The sequence below is a fragment of the Eriocheir sinensis genome, chromosome 24 (genome assembly GCF_024679095.1).
Source record: "Eriocheir sinensis breed Jianghai 21 chromosome 24, ASM2467909v1, whole genome shotgun sequence".
Classification (NCBI taxonomy): domain Eukaryota; kingdom Metazoa; phylum Arthropoda; class Malacostraca; order Decapoda; family Varunidae; genus Eriocheir; species Eriocheir sinensis.
Window position 1 is genome coordinate 13970383 of NC_066532.1, and position 15832 is coordinate 13986214.

The window sequence follows — 15832 nt, forward strand, 5'->3', positions numbered from 1 at the left end:
ATCAGCCAAGGAGTCACGTTGTCGCCTGGATGAGGTGTCGCCTCTCGTTCTCCCTGCTCAGGTCGGCCATCCTATGTCTCAGGGGCACCAGACACTCTGGCCCAAAAGCCACCAACATCTCCAATATGGACTATGAAGCCACAGTGGTGGAGAGTGACATTAGGGTGGGTCGGGAGTGACTTGAGTAGGGAAGGAAAGGGGGATCTAGACGTAATAGGTGATAGGTGATTTAGTGTCAGGTAGTATTAGTGATATGGTTGGATGCCACAGTCATTAGCGAACAGAGTTGGGGCTAATGACCTCCAAGCTATGGAGCCCTCCATGATTATGTGTCGGGAAAATAAACATGGGTGGAGGTATCATTTATGTAGAAGTAGTAGTAGTAGTAGTAGTAGTAGTAGTAGTAGTAGTAGTAGTAATAGTAATAGTAATAGTAATAGTAATAATAATAGTAATAGTAGTAGCAGTAGTAATAGTAGTAGTAGTAGTAGTAGTAGTAGTAGTAGTAGTAGTAGTAATAGTAATAGTAATAGTAGTAGTAGTAGTAGTGATAGTGACAGTGATAGTGATAATGATAGTGATAGTAGTAGTAGTAGTAGTAGTAGTAGTAACAGTAATAGTAATAGTAATAGTAACAGTAGTAGTAGTAGTAGTAGTAGTGATAGTGATAGTAGTAGTAGTAGTCCCGGGTCCCTGCTAACCCCGCCCCACTGCCCAGTAACTTCCCACCCCCGCCTGAGGGCCATAAAACACAGAGTATCTGACTCGGCGAACTGCTGGTAATGATATCACTACTACTACTACTACTCAACTTTAATGTGTAGGGTCAGGTGCATTAGTAAGATTGTAAAGTGTTGGCGAGGAGCAATGGTAGTGGAAAAATAAACAATCATTCTAATATTACCGTAAAGGCAGAGTAAGCATATGTAAGTGTATGTCTGTGTGTAGGTATATGGGGGGAGACAAGAGTCAAAGTGGGGTCTACTACTATTGCTCTATTCATCACCACAAATAGCAACTAAGATACACTAGCATGCATAATGGCACCGAAATGGAGCCCCCTCAATGTTGCATTTGTTCGTCTCGAAATCAAAACTGTGTTCAATGCTCGTGCGTAAGACGAGGCCAGCCCTGTGTGAACTGTAAGAGAGGTGGAGATTGTCGAAACCCAAACAATCAACGGCAGGATGTGGAAAATGGGGAGCAACCACAAGTGGTGCTGGGTGGACAGGCCAATGAAGGCGCTGGAGATGATCAGGTGGAGAGGGGTGCAGGTGGCGAGAGACAAGGGCAAGGTGACCAGGGTGAGGACGCCTCGCGCGAGCTCCGCTTCTGGCAGAGGTGGACACTCGAGGAGACAGAGGAGTGGGTGCGAGACGCTTACAATCATGTGGTAACGTTTTCTCCCAATAACGTATTTGAGGCCCCGAGATGTAACGCCACCAAAACCTTGATAGAGGAGAAAACCTACCTCATTAGAGCGTACAACAACTCCACGCAAATCGCCCCCTACGCTTTAAAGATTCTGGCCATATTACCGCACCACATATGCCAACGGACTCACAAAAAGTCGAAACAATCTGAGGACGTGAAGGCGGTACAAAGAAGAATGGAGCTGTGGAGGAAAGGGGACGTCCGGAAGCTACTTGACGAGGCTAAAACACTGCAGGAGAGACTAGGCAGACGTAACAGTCGCAAGAAGGACAGTAACGACAGGGCAGCTAGATCACTGTCAATGGAAGATGAGGCAGCGGGAGTCCTTCCCATGACGGAAGAGACACGCCAGATCCTTAAGGACAAGCATCCAGATGCTAGACCTGCACACCCAGAAATGAAGTTCCTTGGGGACTACACCCCACCGCATCGAGTTGTCTTCGACCATATCAGCGGTGACGTGATCTGGAAGCACGCCCTTCACACGCAGGGAGCGGCTGGACCATCAGGCTTGGATGCCAAGGGGTGGAAACACCTCCTCAGTAAGAACATCTTTGGTAATCCAGCCGTGGATCTTCGCGACGCAATAGCCGCCCTAGCAAGAAAATTGGCGTCAGAGAATTGCCAACACCTCGAGCCTTTGATGGCCTGCCGGCTCATCCCGCTGGATAAAAAACCAGGCTGTCGCCCCATCGGGATGGGGGAGGTGCTCAGGAGGATCATAGGCAAGGCTGTCATGGAGGTGGTGAAGGACGACGTGAGGAAGGCGGTGGGAAACCTCCAAGTGTGTGCGGGTCAGCAGGCTGGGTGTGAGGCTGCCATTCACGCCGTCAGGAAAATGTTCGAAGACCCAGAATGCGAGGCTGTGCTGATGGTGGACGCTGCAAATGCTTTCAACAACATCAATAGGGAAACAGCACTGCACAACATCAAAATCAAGTGCCCTATATTCGCCCAATATATTGAAAATACATACAAGGAACCTGCCAGACTGTTCATCAGCAGTCGTAATGACCAACGACTTGGAGACCCGGTGGCCATACAATCCTCAGAGGGCACCACCCAGGGGGACCCAGTGGCCATGGCAATGTTTGCCCTGGGAATGATGAAGCTGCAGGACATCATCCGCCATGAAAACACCAACGTCAAACAGGTGGCGTATGCGGATGACCTCACCGGGGTAGGAAAGTCTGCAGACCTCAGGAAATGGTGGGACCTCGTCAATGAACATGGCCCTAAAATAGGGTATCATCCCAACGCCACGAAGTCTGTGGTGATTGTAAAACCAGAGGCACACGATCGGGCCAAAACAGCATTCCAGGGCAGTAACGTGAAACTGTCAGTGACTGGAGAAAGACACCTCGGGGCAGCCATTGGAACAGCTGAATACAGAACCGAATATGTGAAAACGGCTGTAAAGCGCTGGGAGTCCGAACTGCAGAGACTGAGCGAGATCGCCAAAACAGAACCGCAGGCAGCCTACGCAGCATTTACGTACGGTGTCAAGCATAAATGGAACTACCTCATGAGGACAGTTCCTGATGTTGCTCCGTTACTAAAACCTCTGGAAGATGCTATCAGAAACACCTTCATACCGGCGATAGCAAATGGGAGATGTCCCAGTGACCAGGAGAGAAGATTGCTGGAGTTGCCGCCAAGAATGGGTGGGCTCGGCATCACCAACCCGCAAAATCTGGCTGAGTCTGAATTCGGGAACTCAATCCGAATCACAGCCTCCTTGACCGGATATATTACCAATCAAAATGAAAGGGGAGAAGACAACCCTCAAGATATTAGGTCACTAAGGAATGAAATCTCCATAAACAGAGAAGGAAAACAGAGAGACACTCTGAGTGACCTAATGAGAGAACTCCCAGAAGACACAAGGAGGAGGACAGATATTGCACAGGAAGTGGGCGCTTCAAACTGGCTAACCACACTACCTATCAGGGCAAAAGGCTTCAACTTAAACAAAAAAGAATTTACTGATGCCCTTGCCCTCAGGTATGGCTGGCCAGTGGATGGGCTCCCAAACATGTGTAACTGTGGCTCACCCTTCAACCAAAATCATGCCATGACATGCAAGAGAGGAGGTTTCGTCTGCATGAGACATGATGAAGTAAGAGACGTAACAGCTCAGATGCTGAAAGAAGTCTGCCACGACGTGACTGTGGAACCCATGCTGCTCCCTCTGCAAGGCGAACACCTCGCCAGACGCACCGCTGTTTCGAACGAAGCACGAGTGGATGTTAGCGCCAGAGGGTTTTGGACTCGTGGACAAAGGGCATATTTTGACATAAGGATCTTTGATCCCATGGCCCAATGCCACAGAGACCTGACCCTTGATGCAGCCCACAGAAGAAACGAACAAGAGAAGAACAGAGCATATGAAGAAAGAATACAGAATGTGGACCAGGGCTCCTTCACCCCGGTAGTATTCACGACAGCAGGAGGGATGGGACCAAGGGCGCAGACCTTCTACGCAAGACTCGCCGAAACACTGGCGGATAAGAAACAACAGCCAAGAAGCAGTGTGGTCGCCTGGATGAGATGCAGGCTGTCCTTCTCCCTCCTGAGGTCAGCCTTGGTCTGCCTGAGAGGAACCAGGTCACCTGCACCCAAAACCACCCGCATTGCTGACCTGGACTTTGAGGCGACGGTGGTTGATAGTCGTATCAACCACAAGCTCTGTTAGCATAAAAATAAAATGTTTAGTAAAGTTTGTAATATTAAATAAAGATGGTTGTCGGCCACAGTCATTGACGGGGTGGGGCCAATGAATTGCTTTGTGAAAGGATATGAGAAAATATACCGCTCACAACGCAACTCTAATAGATGGAGGCCCGTAGTAGTAGTAGTAGTAGTAGTAGTAACAGTAATAGTAATAGTAATAGTAACAGTAGTAGTAGTAGTAGTAGTAGTGATAGTGATAGTAGTAGTAGTAGTAGTAGTAGTAGTAGTAGTAGTAGTAGTAGTAGTAGTAACAGTAATAGTAATAGTAATAGTAACAGTAGTAGTAGTAGTAGTAGTAGTAGTGATAGTGATAGTAGTAGTAGTAGTAGTAGTAGTAGTAGTAGTAGTAGTAATAATAGTAATAGGCGGTCACCTAAAAAAATTCTGGAAACCTCGCCGTGAGGAATGTCTTGAGCCGCGAGCATGGAAGAGAGAAGGAACCAGCGCCCCAGTCCGGCCAAGCTCCCTCCCTCTGCCGTTCCTATATCTGTCTTAAGGCTCCCCCACACCCTCCCTGCCGCCCACGCCCTCCCTGCCGCCCACGCCCTCCCTGCCGCTCACGCCCTCCCTGCCGCTCACGCCCTCCCTGCCGCTCACGCCCTCCCTGACGCCCACGCCCTCCCTGCCGCCCACGCCCTCCCTGCCGCTCACGCCCTCCCTGCCGCCCACGCCCTCCCTGCCGCTTACGCCCTCCCTGCCGCCCACGCCCTCCCTGCCGCCCACGCCCTCCCTGCCGCCCACGCCCTCCCTGCCGCTCACGCCCTCCCTGCCGCCCACGCCCTCCCTGCCGCTCACGCCCTCCCTGCCGCCCACGCCCTCCCTGCCGCCCACGCCCTCCCTGCCGCCCACGCCCTCCCTGCCGCTCACGCCCTCCCTGCCGCCCATGCCCTCCCTGCCGCTCACGCCCTCCCTGCCGCCCATGCCCTCCCTGCCCCGCACGCCCTCCCTGCCGCCCAGGCCCTCCCTGCCGCTCACGCCCTCCCTGCCGTCCATGCCCTCCCTGCCCCTCACGCCCTCCCTGCCGCCCATGCCCTCCCTGCCGCCCACGCCCTCCCTGCCGCCCACGCCCTCCCTGCCGCCCACGCCCTCCCTGCCGCCCACGCCCTCCCTGCCGCCCATGCCCTCCCTGCCGCTCACGCCCTCCCTGCCGCCCACGCCCTCCCTGCCGCCCATGCCCTCCCTGCCGCTCACGCCCTCCCTGCCGCCCATGCCCTCCCTGCCGCCCACGCCCTCCCTGCCGCCCATGCCCTCCTTGCCGCCCATGCCCTCCCTGCCGCCCATGCCCTCCCTGCCGCCCATGCCCTCCCTGCCGCCCATGCCCTCCCTGCCGCCCATGCCCTCCCTGCCGCTCACGCCCTCCCTGCCGCCCATGCCCTCTCTGCCGCCCATGCCCTCCCTGCCGCCCACGCCCTGCCTGCCGCCCAAATGCCGCCCACGCCCTCCCTGCCGCCCACGCCCTCCCTGCCGCCCACGCCCTCCCTGCCGCTCACGCCCTCCCTGCCGCCCACGCCCTCCCTGCCGCCCATGCCCTCCCTGCCGCCCATGCCCTCCCTGCCGCTCACGCCCTCCCTGCCACTCACGCCCTCCATGCCGCCCATGCCCTCCCTGCCGCTCACGCCCTCCCTGCCGCCCATGCCCTCCCTGCCGCTCACGCCCTCCCTGCCGCCCATGCCCTCTCTGCCGCTCACGCCCTCCCTGCCGCCCATGCCCTCCCTGCCGCTCACGCCCTCCCTGCCGCCCACTCCCGCTGCCAACACGCCCACGCAGCAGAGCAGAAAAAGGGCGACTGTTACGTGAGCAGGTGTAGAGGGAGGAGAGGGGGCAAGGCGCTCGGTCAGTCACTCCGTCAGTCAGTCAGTCCGTCAGTTAGTTATGCAAGTAATCAGTCAGTTAGTTGTTCAGGTAATTAGTCAGTCAGTCAGTTAATTGTTTAGGTAGTCAGTCAGTAAGTCAGTTAGTTGTGGAGGCAGTCAATCAGTCAGTCAGTCAGTTAGTTGTTCAGGTAGTCAGTCAGTTGATTGTTTAGGTAGTCAGTCAGTAAGTCAGTTAGTTGTGGAGGTAGTAAATCAGTCAGTCAGTCAGTTAGTTGTTCAGGTAGTCAGTCAGTTGATTGTTTAGGTAGTCAGTCAGTAAGTCAGTTAGTTGTGGAGGCAGTCAATCAGTTAGTCAGTCAGTTAGTTGTTCAGGTAGTCAGTCAGTTGATTGTTTAGGTAGTCAGTCAGTAAGTCAGTTAGTTGTGGAGGTAGTAAATCAGTCAGTCAGTCAGTTAGTTGTTCAGGTAGTCAGTCAGTCAGTTAGTTAGTTGTTCAGGTAGTCAGTCAGTCAGTTAGATATGCAGGTAGTCAGTCAGTCAGTCAGTTAGATATGCAGGTAGTCAGTCAGTCAGTTAGATATGCAGGTAGTCAGTCAGTCAGTTAGATATGCAGGTAGTCAGTCAGTCAGTCAGTTAGATATGCAGGTAGTCAGTCAGTCAGTTAGTTAGATATGCAGGTAGTCAGTCAGTCAGTCAGTTAGATATGCAGGTAGTCAGTCAGTCAGTCAGTTAGTTAGATATGCAGGTAGTCAGTCAGTCAGTTAGTTAGATATGCAGGTAGTCAGTCAGTCAGTTAGTTAGATATGCAGGTAGTCAGTCAGTCAGTTAGTTAGTTAGATATGCAGGTAGTCAGTCAGTCAGTCAGTTAGTTAGATATGCAGGTAGTCAGTCAGTCAGTTAGTTAGTTGTTCAGGTAGTCAGTCAGTCAGTTAGATATGCAGGTAGTCAGTCAGTCAGTCAGTTAGATATGCAGGTAGTCAGTCAGTCAGTTAGATATGCAGGTAGTCAGTCAGTCAGTCAGTTAGTTAGATATGCAGGTAGTCAGTCAGTCAGTTAGTTAGATATGCAGGTAGTCAGTCAGTCAGTTAGTTAGATATGCAGGTAGTCAGTCAGTCAGTCAGTTAGATAGACATGCAGTCAGTCAGTCAGTCACATTTAGTCAGACATCTAGATAGGCAGAAAAATAGATAGGTATGGAGATGGATAAACAGATAGATGGACAGACAGACAGATAGACAGGCAGATAGATAGATAAACAGACAGACAGACAGGAAGATAGACAGCCGAGAGAATTAAAAAGGAAGAAAAAATGAAAGAACGAATTGAATGTCTATATAGCATAACCGCAGGGTGTATAAACGGCCTCAAGTAGTAGTAGTAGTAGTAGTAGTAGTAGTAGTAGTAGCAGCAATAGTAGTAGTAGTAGTAGTAGTAGGAGTAGTAGTAGCCTATATATAGTATAGTCCGGCAAATCTTAAGGTGGAAGGTCCTTATTATGGTCGAAAAAATCAATTTTTTGAAAATCTCAGTATGAACTTGCGAGGCTGGTGCCGAGGTAATGCGCCGCACTGCCAAGCGTTAGAGCGTCATGGTGGCCTTTAATTAAATACCTACTACCCTACGCACGGGGGATTTAAACATATATACTGTCACTTCTCTTTGTGTATCTTCTATTTGCATCCTTTTTTCCGATTTTTTTGTGATTATATGTAATTATGGTACTGTATGATAGTCTCTCCACATCTCCACGCGAGAAGAGTGAGTGTGTAGCGGGGCCGGGGAGGCAGTATTGATTTTGTGGAGGGGGAGGGTAAACGCGCTTTGCATTCACACGTGCGTTTCTTTTTCGCCAGCTTATACCGTCTTCCAGTGGATTTTCAGACAGCATGGGGAAGCGGAAAGCAAAGGTAATGAAGAGGAGTGAGGCTGCAAAGAAACGTATGAACGTGTACTGGGAGAAAGTGAAAGAGGAAAATATATTGTGAGCACACCTTCTCCGTAGCAGTGACCTGAGATGACCTGAAAGAGCTTCCTTGGAAATCTGACCTCTTGAACATTATCAGAAGAGTTAGATAAGGAACGAGACATAGTTTTGTTGTGCTAGAAAACATCTCTGTACCGTACATTGTCACCTAAACATAAAAGTGAGTTTTTCTCAAAATGAAAATTATAATGTAAAGAATTATATATCTCAACTTGTATTAGGACGATTTTTTTTTCAGCATAGTACTGAGAAAAGAATGATCTACAAACCTACATATTAAGATTCGTTAATGTCGAAGTTTGTAGGATCTGTGATTTTTTTTTTCGGTAGTTTTTACAGAAAAAAATTGCCACTTGAATTGATTTTGTTTTGTGCACTTATTATTTGCGATATACAAATGATAATATGTAGTATTGTTCCGTTGAGTGTCTTTTAAACCTCATATAAAGGATATTCCTTTACTTTGAATAGTTTTCTGTGAATACGAATTTTTTTGAGAATATGTAAAACTTAAAAAAAAAAAAAAAATCCATCAATTTTTATGAAAATTATATCAGGGATACCTCACAGTCTAGTGTTTAAACTATAAACAAATCATTAGTCTAGACGAAAAATTACGCCCGCAGGAGATCAAAATGTCCGAACACGACCGTAAATATGACTTTCCCCCTTAAATGGCGGCTCCTACTGATCTCGCGCACCGTGCCTGTCTCTCTCTCTCTCTCTCTCTCTCTCTCTCTCTCTCTCTTTTTCTCTCTTTTTCTGTTGCGCCCTGCCCTCACTCTGAGAGGTCGTGCCTCCTGAGCTCTCCTGAGAAGCGGAAGTGAGAACTGCGCTGCGATCGTTCACAGCCTTGCTGCGTGTTGCCTGTGATATCCCTGCGTGTTTCGAGCAAGTTGTTGTGTGTTTTTGCGTGTGATTTGGCTGTGTTTCCGAGTGTTTCTGAGTGGGTTTCAGAGTGTTTCGAGTGTTTTGTTGTGTTTCCGGTGTTTTTGCGTGTGATTTGGCTCTGTTTCCGAGTGTTCTGCGGGGGTTTCAGATTGTTTCGAGTGTGTTGTTGTGTTTCCGGTGTTTTTGTGTGTGATTTGGCTGTGTTTCCGAGTGTTCTGCGTGGGTTTCAGTGTGTTTCGAGTGTGCTGTTGTGTTTCCGGTGTTTTCGCGTGTGATTTGGCTGTGTTTCCGAGTGTTCTGCGTGGGTTTCAGAGTGTTTCGAGTGTGTTGTGTTTCCGGTGTTTTTGCGTGTGATTTGGCTGTGTTTCCGAGTGTTTTGCTTGGGTTTCGGAGTCTTTCGAGTATGTTGTTGTGTTTCCGGTGTTTTTGCGAGTGACTTGGGGGTGTTGAATCGTGCTTGTGTTTGAGTTTCTGACTGTTTCTCGTGTGTTTCGAGTGTGTTGTTGTGATCCCGAGTGTTTTCACGTGTGATTTGGGTGTGTCGGGTGTTCTTGCGAGTGTTTCTCGTGTGTTTCTCGAGTGTTTTTTTTTTTTTTTGCGTTGTGCTTGCCGACACCTCACCCTTTGAATTCCCTGAGGATTTAATCTGCTCCTCTTACTACACCCTCTTTAAATCCCCTAGAGGATTAACCCTTCCTACCCCCCTTTCCCTCACCTCACCTAAGCCCCCCCCACACTCGCTCACCTCACCTCCTTTCTGCTCCTCCTCACTACAAATCCCTAGAGGATTTGCCCTTCCTACCCCTCCCTCACCTCCACATATTTCTAAGCACCCCCCTCGCTCACCTTACCTGACATCATATTTACCCACCCCTTCACCCACCTCACCTCACCTATTTCCTAACCCTCATTGATCTCACGCACCTCACTCACCTTTTTCCTAACCCACATTGATCTCACACACCTCACCTCACCTCTTTCCTAACCCTCATTGATCTCACACACCTCACCTCACCTCTTTCCTAACCCTCATTGATCTCACACACTTCACCTCACCTCTTTCCTAACCCTCATTGATCTCACACACTTCACCTCACCTCTTTCCTAACCCTCATTGATCTCACACACCTCACCTCTTTCCTAACTCTCATTGATCTCACGCACCTCACTCACCTCTTTCCTAACCCACATTAATCTCACACACCTCACCTCACCTCTTTCCTAACCCTCATTGATCTCATACACCTCACCTAACCTCTTTCCTAATCCTCCTTGATCTCACACACCTCACCTCACCTCTTTCCTAACCCTCACTGATGTCACACACCTCACTCACCTCCTCTCTTTCCCCCTCTTCACTCACCTCACATCCCTTCCTACTCCTCCTCTCTCTCACTTTACCTCCTCTCCTAAACCCCCTCTCACTCACCTCACCTCCTTTCATAATCCCCTTCACTCTTTGTTTTTATCTCTTTCATTTCAAGCAATCATTAATCACTTTCAGCTAAGATGGCGCCTAAGAAGTGCAGTACTTGTAACGGTAACTTCCCAGCTCACTTTTTTACAGCGCGTTCTGTTGTCTGTCGACTGTGTCTCACCAGGCAGCATCTCGAGACAAGATTGCAGGAACAAGAAGAGAAGATGGAAGCAGGTCAGAATAAAATAGAGCTTTCTCGCACTGTTGCCTCCTTGCAGGAATTCATCCAGGCTAACGTTGCCGTGGTGCCGAACCCTTCTCCCACCGCCCCCTTGCCCTCAGCGGTACCGGCGACACCAACGGACAACACCACGCAGCTGGAGGGTGGTTGTGGCACCGCCCATGATGGCTTCACCGTCGTGAATGGAGGAGCCAAACCGGCCAGACAAGCAATTTATCCTGTTCATTGCTTCAACAGGTTTACCATTCTGGAGGAGGAGGACGAGCAGGAGAGCACCTTCCTGGTGGGTGACTCCATGATTCGCCAGAAGGTCGTTGAGTTCTGCGGCAGAGTTCCTCGTCGAAGACGGAACTATTGCTATCCTGGTGCTGGGATCGACGATATAACTGCTGCTCTTAAGGAGATCTCCCCCCAGGCTACTAATGATTCAGTGTTTGTTATTCACACAGGTACGAACGACGTCACCACGATCCGCTCTGAGGAACTCCTGGATAAGTACCGTAGGCTCATCCAGCAGTATAAGTCTAAATCCCCTAACATTTTGATTTCAGGAGTTCTACCACGGACGTGGGCGGAGAGTAACTTCTTCAGTAAGGCATTCAGCCTAAACAACCGCTTACAGACTCTTTGCAGAGAGCTTGACGTGGAGTTCTTCAACGCCTGGGACAATTTCTACGGACAAAGTGAGCTCTTCCACAGGGACGGAATACACCTGTCTCCCATCGGGGCAGCCAGATTCGGAAGGCTCCTCAACGACGCAGTACGTGGCACCCGATCAAAAAACGACCCTCAGCCACGTCCCTCCACCCTGCCCGTGTAAATAGACGCCATGCATCGCAACAAACCCGTAACCGTGATCCCGCAAGTACCACCACCTCTATTACCAAGCCTCTAGATAACTTAAAAATCCTTAGTTTCAATGCGCGTAGCCTAAGCAACAAATTTGATGAACTGAGATGTCTTGCTCTGGTTGCTATAACCGAAACATTTATCGACACCACAAATATTGATTTAAGCTCCGAATACAACATAGATGGCTACAGACTCTTCAATAAAAATCGTGTAAACCGTAGAGGCGGTGGCGTCGCCCTTTTTGTCAAAAGCTATTTGCAACCCAATGACAAAACACCAAGAGACAGTAACGTTGAACATTTGTGCGTGCGAGTAAACATTGCAAAAGTCAATTTAAATATATCGGTCACCTACAGGCCTCCCGGGCAATCACTCGATGACGACCTTGAAATGTACAGCGTTTTAAGGCAGTCACTTAATAACAGCGACTCACTGATATTAGGAGACTTTAACCTCCCCCATATCGACTGGGCGACACTGTCAGGCACAGAAGGCGAGTCACATAGAATGATAGAATTTTTAGAAGAAAATTATGTAAGCCAAATGGTTTCTGAGCCAATTCGACAAAATAACATACTCGACCTTGTTATAACGATCCAAGATAACCTTGTCAGTAATGTCACGGTAGGAGAACACCTTGGTTCTTGCGATCATAAATTAGTGCGCGTCGACATTAGAGCTCAAACATCAGTGACTGAAAATAAAGAAAAGGTGCCCAATTTCAAAAGAGCTAACTTCGTAGAAATCCGACAAAAACTAACAGAAATACAACTATCAGATGACGGCAATGTAGAGGAAGCCTGGCTAAGCTTAAAAATCATTTACTCACTCAGCAGAACACATTCGTCCCCTTGTGCGAGAAGCGAAATAACACTAATAAAAGCCCACCTTGGTTTAATAGCGAAATTAAACGCTCGGTCAAGGAGAGAAAATTGTCTTACAGGCTAAAAAAAGAACAAAGCACGCCAGAAAACAATAGACTTTATAATGATGCCAGGCGACGGGTAAAAAGATTAGTATGTCAGGCAAAGCGTAGATACGAAGAAAATATTGCAGCCAGATGTAAAAATAATCCGAAATCTTTCTTCAGTTACATAAACAACAGAAAGGCGATCAGAAGTGGAATTGGACCTTTAACAAACAGCGACGGTGCACTAGTGACTGACAGCCAACACATTGCAAACCTCTTAAACAATTACTTTTCCTCGGTGTTTAATACTAACAGTCTTCCTCCCGTTACCACCAACACCAGTACTAATGTTAATCTCGAGTATGCATTGCCTAATTTTGAAATAACAACCGATGAAGTCCTTATAGCTCTCCATTCACTTAAAACAGATAAAAGTCCCGGACCCGATAAAGTATATCTTATACTGCTTAAAAAAACAAAGAGCGAAATACTCTCCTCCCTCACAACCGTATTCAATATGTTCTTGCGACAAGGCATCGTCCCTTCGGATTGGAAAAAGGCTAACGTGACACCGATTTTTAAGAAAGGAGACAAAAAAATACGAGGTAACTACCGACCCATTAGTCTAACTTCAATTGTAGGCAAGCTACTTGAGAGCATAATTAGAGACAAAATTATGAGTTACCTCGAAAGCCACTCATTAATTGGGATTCACAACATGGCTTCCGTAATAAAAGATCCTGCATATCAAACCTATTGACCTTTTATAACGACCTCTTCTCAGTTTATGACGTAACCAAATCATTGGACGTAGTCTATCTTGATTTCCAGAAAGCGTTTGATAAAGTCCCACATCATAAATTACTTTATAAATTAGAGCAAATAGGAATTGACGGTCAAGTAAACCAATGGATCGCGAATTGGTTGAGCAACAGACAACAAAGAGTTGTGATTGACGGATTTAACTCAGAGTGGGCGCCGGTCACTAGTGACGTCCCTCAGGGCTCGGTTCTTGGCGCAGTGCTCTTCATTATTTACATCAACGATGTGGATGTTGGACTCAATAATCGCATCAGTAAATTTGCAGACGACACAAAGATTGGTAACTCGGTTCTCACTGACGAAGACAGGCAAAGCTTCCAAGAGGATTTGCACAAAATTTCAGCTTGGTCGGACAAATGGGAGATGCCCTTTAACGTAGACAAGTGCCAGGTCCTTCGAGTTGGAACAAAAAATAAGAAGTTCGATTACGAAATGCGCGGCGTTAAACTCACAAGCGTTCAATGCGTTAAGGACCTGGGGGTCAAAATCGCGTCAAACCTCAAATTCTCACATCAATGCATCGGTGCAGCAAATAAGGCGAACAGAATGTTGGGCTTCATTAAAAGAAACTTTTTATTCAAGAAAAAAAATGTAATACTTCCGCTCTACAATAGTTTAGTCAGACCCCACTTGGAATATGCGGTACAGTTTTGGTCTCCCCACCATGCAAAGGACATTGCTAAACTAGAAAGTGTTCAGCGTCGAGCAACAAAAATGATCCCTTCCTTGCGCAACAAATCCTACGAAGAAAAGCTTTCCACCCTTAACATGTTCTCTCTTGAGAAACGTCGCCTCCGAGGAAAACTGATCGAATGTTTTAAAATACTTAATGGTTTCACGAATGAAGACAGAACAAAGTTGTTTATGATCGATGACACTTTGCGAACGAGGAACAATGGCATCAAACTCAAATGTAGACAAGTAAATTCAGACTGCACCAAATTCTTCTTCACCAACGTTGTAGTGCGAGAATGGAATAAGCTCCCACCATCAGTGGTCCAGTGTTACACGATTGACTCCTTTAAAAACAAGCTCGACCGTCACTTCCTTGAACTTAATATTAACTAGAGTAGAAAAGCAACGTTTTGGAGCCATCTGATTAATGTAAATTCACTTAGGTTTAAGGACAGACCACCTAGTCTGGACCATGGGGTCTGTGTGGTCTGATTTTCTATGTAATTCTATGTAATTCTCTCTCTCTCTCTCTCTCTCTCTCTCTCTCTCTCTCTCTCTCTCTCTCTCTCTCTCTCTCTCTCTCTCTCTCACACACACACACACACACACACACACACACACACACACACACACACAGACCAAGAAGTGAAAAAAAAATTACACCATCTCCCCCGCCTTCAATCAAAAGAGAGAGAGAGAGAGAGAGAGAGAGAGAGAGAGAGAGAGAGAGAGAGAGAGAGAGAGAGAGAGAGAGAGAGAGAGAGAGAGAGAGAGAGAGAGAGAGAGAGAGAGAGATTTACATAGATTTACACATAAAACCAGACCACACAGACCCCATGGTTCTTCTTCTCCCGAGAGGGCTAGGAGTGGACAGGCAACGGTGGGGAAGGCCTGGAAGGGAGTGGTTGGGTAGGAGAGGAGTAGGAAGCCAGAAACCAGGATTGATCGAGAGGCTGAGTGGGGAGATGAGAGGGCGAGTACATGAGCGATGGGAATAGCCAAGCAGGAGAGAATTTCCCCAAAAAATCGTAGATTAGCCTGTTTTCAAGGGGTAAAAAGCCAAGGTGCCAAGGTCCCAGTCCAAAAACCAAGATTTCGTAAAAAAGCCAAGGAGTGGCAATGCTGGTCACATGAACAAAATCAGTGAGGCTAGCCAACATTCAGGCTGCCAGATGTGCAATAGCCTTTTTATCATTATAATACTATAACATCATAAAGTTCACATATAATAAGATATTCAGTAATATCAATCATAATATCGTTTATATTGCTGCATATCATTAAAATTAAATGTGAACATTTAATTTCAATGTGTACGTATTACAATAGTGATAACCAAGTTATTTTATGGTTACTTGCCGAGGGCCGCATTAAACAGTGGGTTGAGCACCCCTGTATTAGAGTGTCGCTAATGCTCACCTTAATTTTCCCCGAGTTGAGTTGTTTTCCAGGCGGGCTGAGAGGGGCGGCCTGACACTCGCGGCCTCGCACACTGTCTGACGATCGCCAGGACAGGCCCGGCAGTGCCTGACTATGCCGCCCGTCACCTTATTCTTTCCCGCCTAACAGTCATTAATTTGAGCTTTTCTACAGGTTAATTAAATCTGCGCTGAAAAATTCCGTATTGCTTATTTGAAAACAAAAACCCAGGCCTTGAGGAAATAGACAATCATAAGTTACAACTGATTAATTGGCCTATATTATAAGTGCACAAATGGCAACATTCTGTACGTTTTGATGCTCAGAGGACACGGGGGGGGCGGGGGGGTCAGGGGAGGCGAGGGAAATGTGTCATCATCCGGCCGCTTCGAGATGAGGGTGTGCCTGGGCAGGGGGTAGGGGGGCAGGGGAGAGGGAAGGGAGGGCTTGATATCACTTAATAAAACTTACACTATACAAAGGAGAAGACACGTCCATATATTCTTACTCTTACTCCTACTACTATTATTATTATTATTATTATTATTATTATTATTATTATTATTATTATTATTATTATTACTATTATTATTACTATTATATTCCTCCCCAGTGCCGTGTGGTGGCCGGGTCGAGGCGCA

The 15832-nt window shown here is 47.7% G+C and overlaps 3 protein-coding genes and 1 long non-coding RNA gene across 8 annotated transcripts in view; 1 reads left to right on the forward strand and 3 right to left on the reverse strand.

Annotated features, from left to right (window-relative positions):
- The window catches only part of LOC127002871 (transient receptor potential cation channel protein painless-like), a 116713-nt gene extending 101410 nt beyond the window's left edge, over positions 1–15303 (reverse strand). For 2 of the 5 annotated variants that reach the window (XM_050869123.1, XM_050869118.1), the window contains exon 1: positions 15192–15274. The gene's annotated coding sequence lies outside the window, so the exon portion shown is untranslated. Of the gene's footprint in view, positions 1–15191 lie in introns of all 5 variants that reach the window. The other 3 variants (XM_050869127.1, XM_050869125.1, XM_050869116.1) reach the window with 2 other exon arrangements.
- On the reverse strand, positions 4660–5502 carry LOC127003135 (collagen alpha-1(XXI) chain-like). Its single transcript, XM_050869534.1, has one exon. It carries the CDS (start codon positions 5500–5502, stop codon positions 4660–4662), a length of 843 nt encoding a protein of 280 aa, XP_050725491.1.
- Positions 5517–5873, reverse strand: LOC127003136 (uncharacterized). Its single transcript, XM_050869535.1, has one exon. The coding sequence runs from the start codon at positions 5871–5873 to the stop codon at positions 5517–5519; it is 357 nt and encodes a 118-aa protein (XP_050725492.1).
- LOC127002875 (uncharacterized) lies at positions 5917–8703 on the forward strand. The gene is made up of 3 exons (XR_007756632.1): positions 5917–6537; positions 6594–6789; positions 7018–8703. It is a non-coding gene; the product is annotated as an uncharacterized LOC127002875 (long non-coding RNA).
- Positions 15304–15832: the final 529 nt, after the last annotated feature.

What these genes read in the sequence shown, in the direction of transcription:
- LOC127003135 (XM_050869534.1), bottom strand. Translation starts at nt 5,502, where the DNA reads ATGGGCGGCAGGGAGGGCATGGGCGGCAGGGAGGGCATGGGCGGCAGG.
- LOC127003136 (XM_050869535.1), bottom strand. Translation starts at nt 5,873, where the DNA reads ATGGGCGGCAGGGAGGGCGTGAGCGGCAGAGAGGGCATGGGCGGCAGG.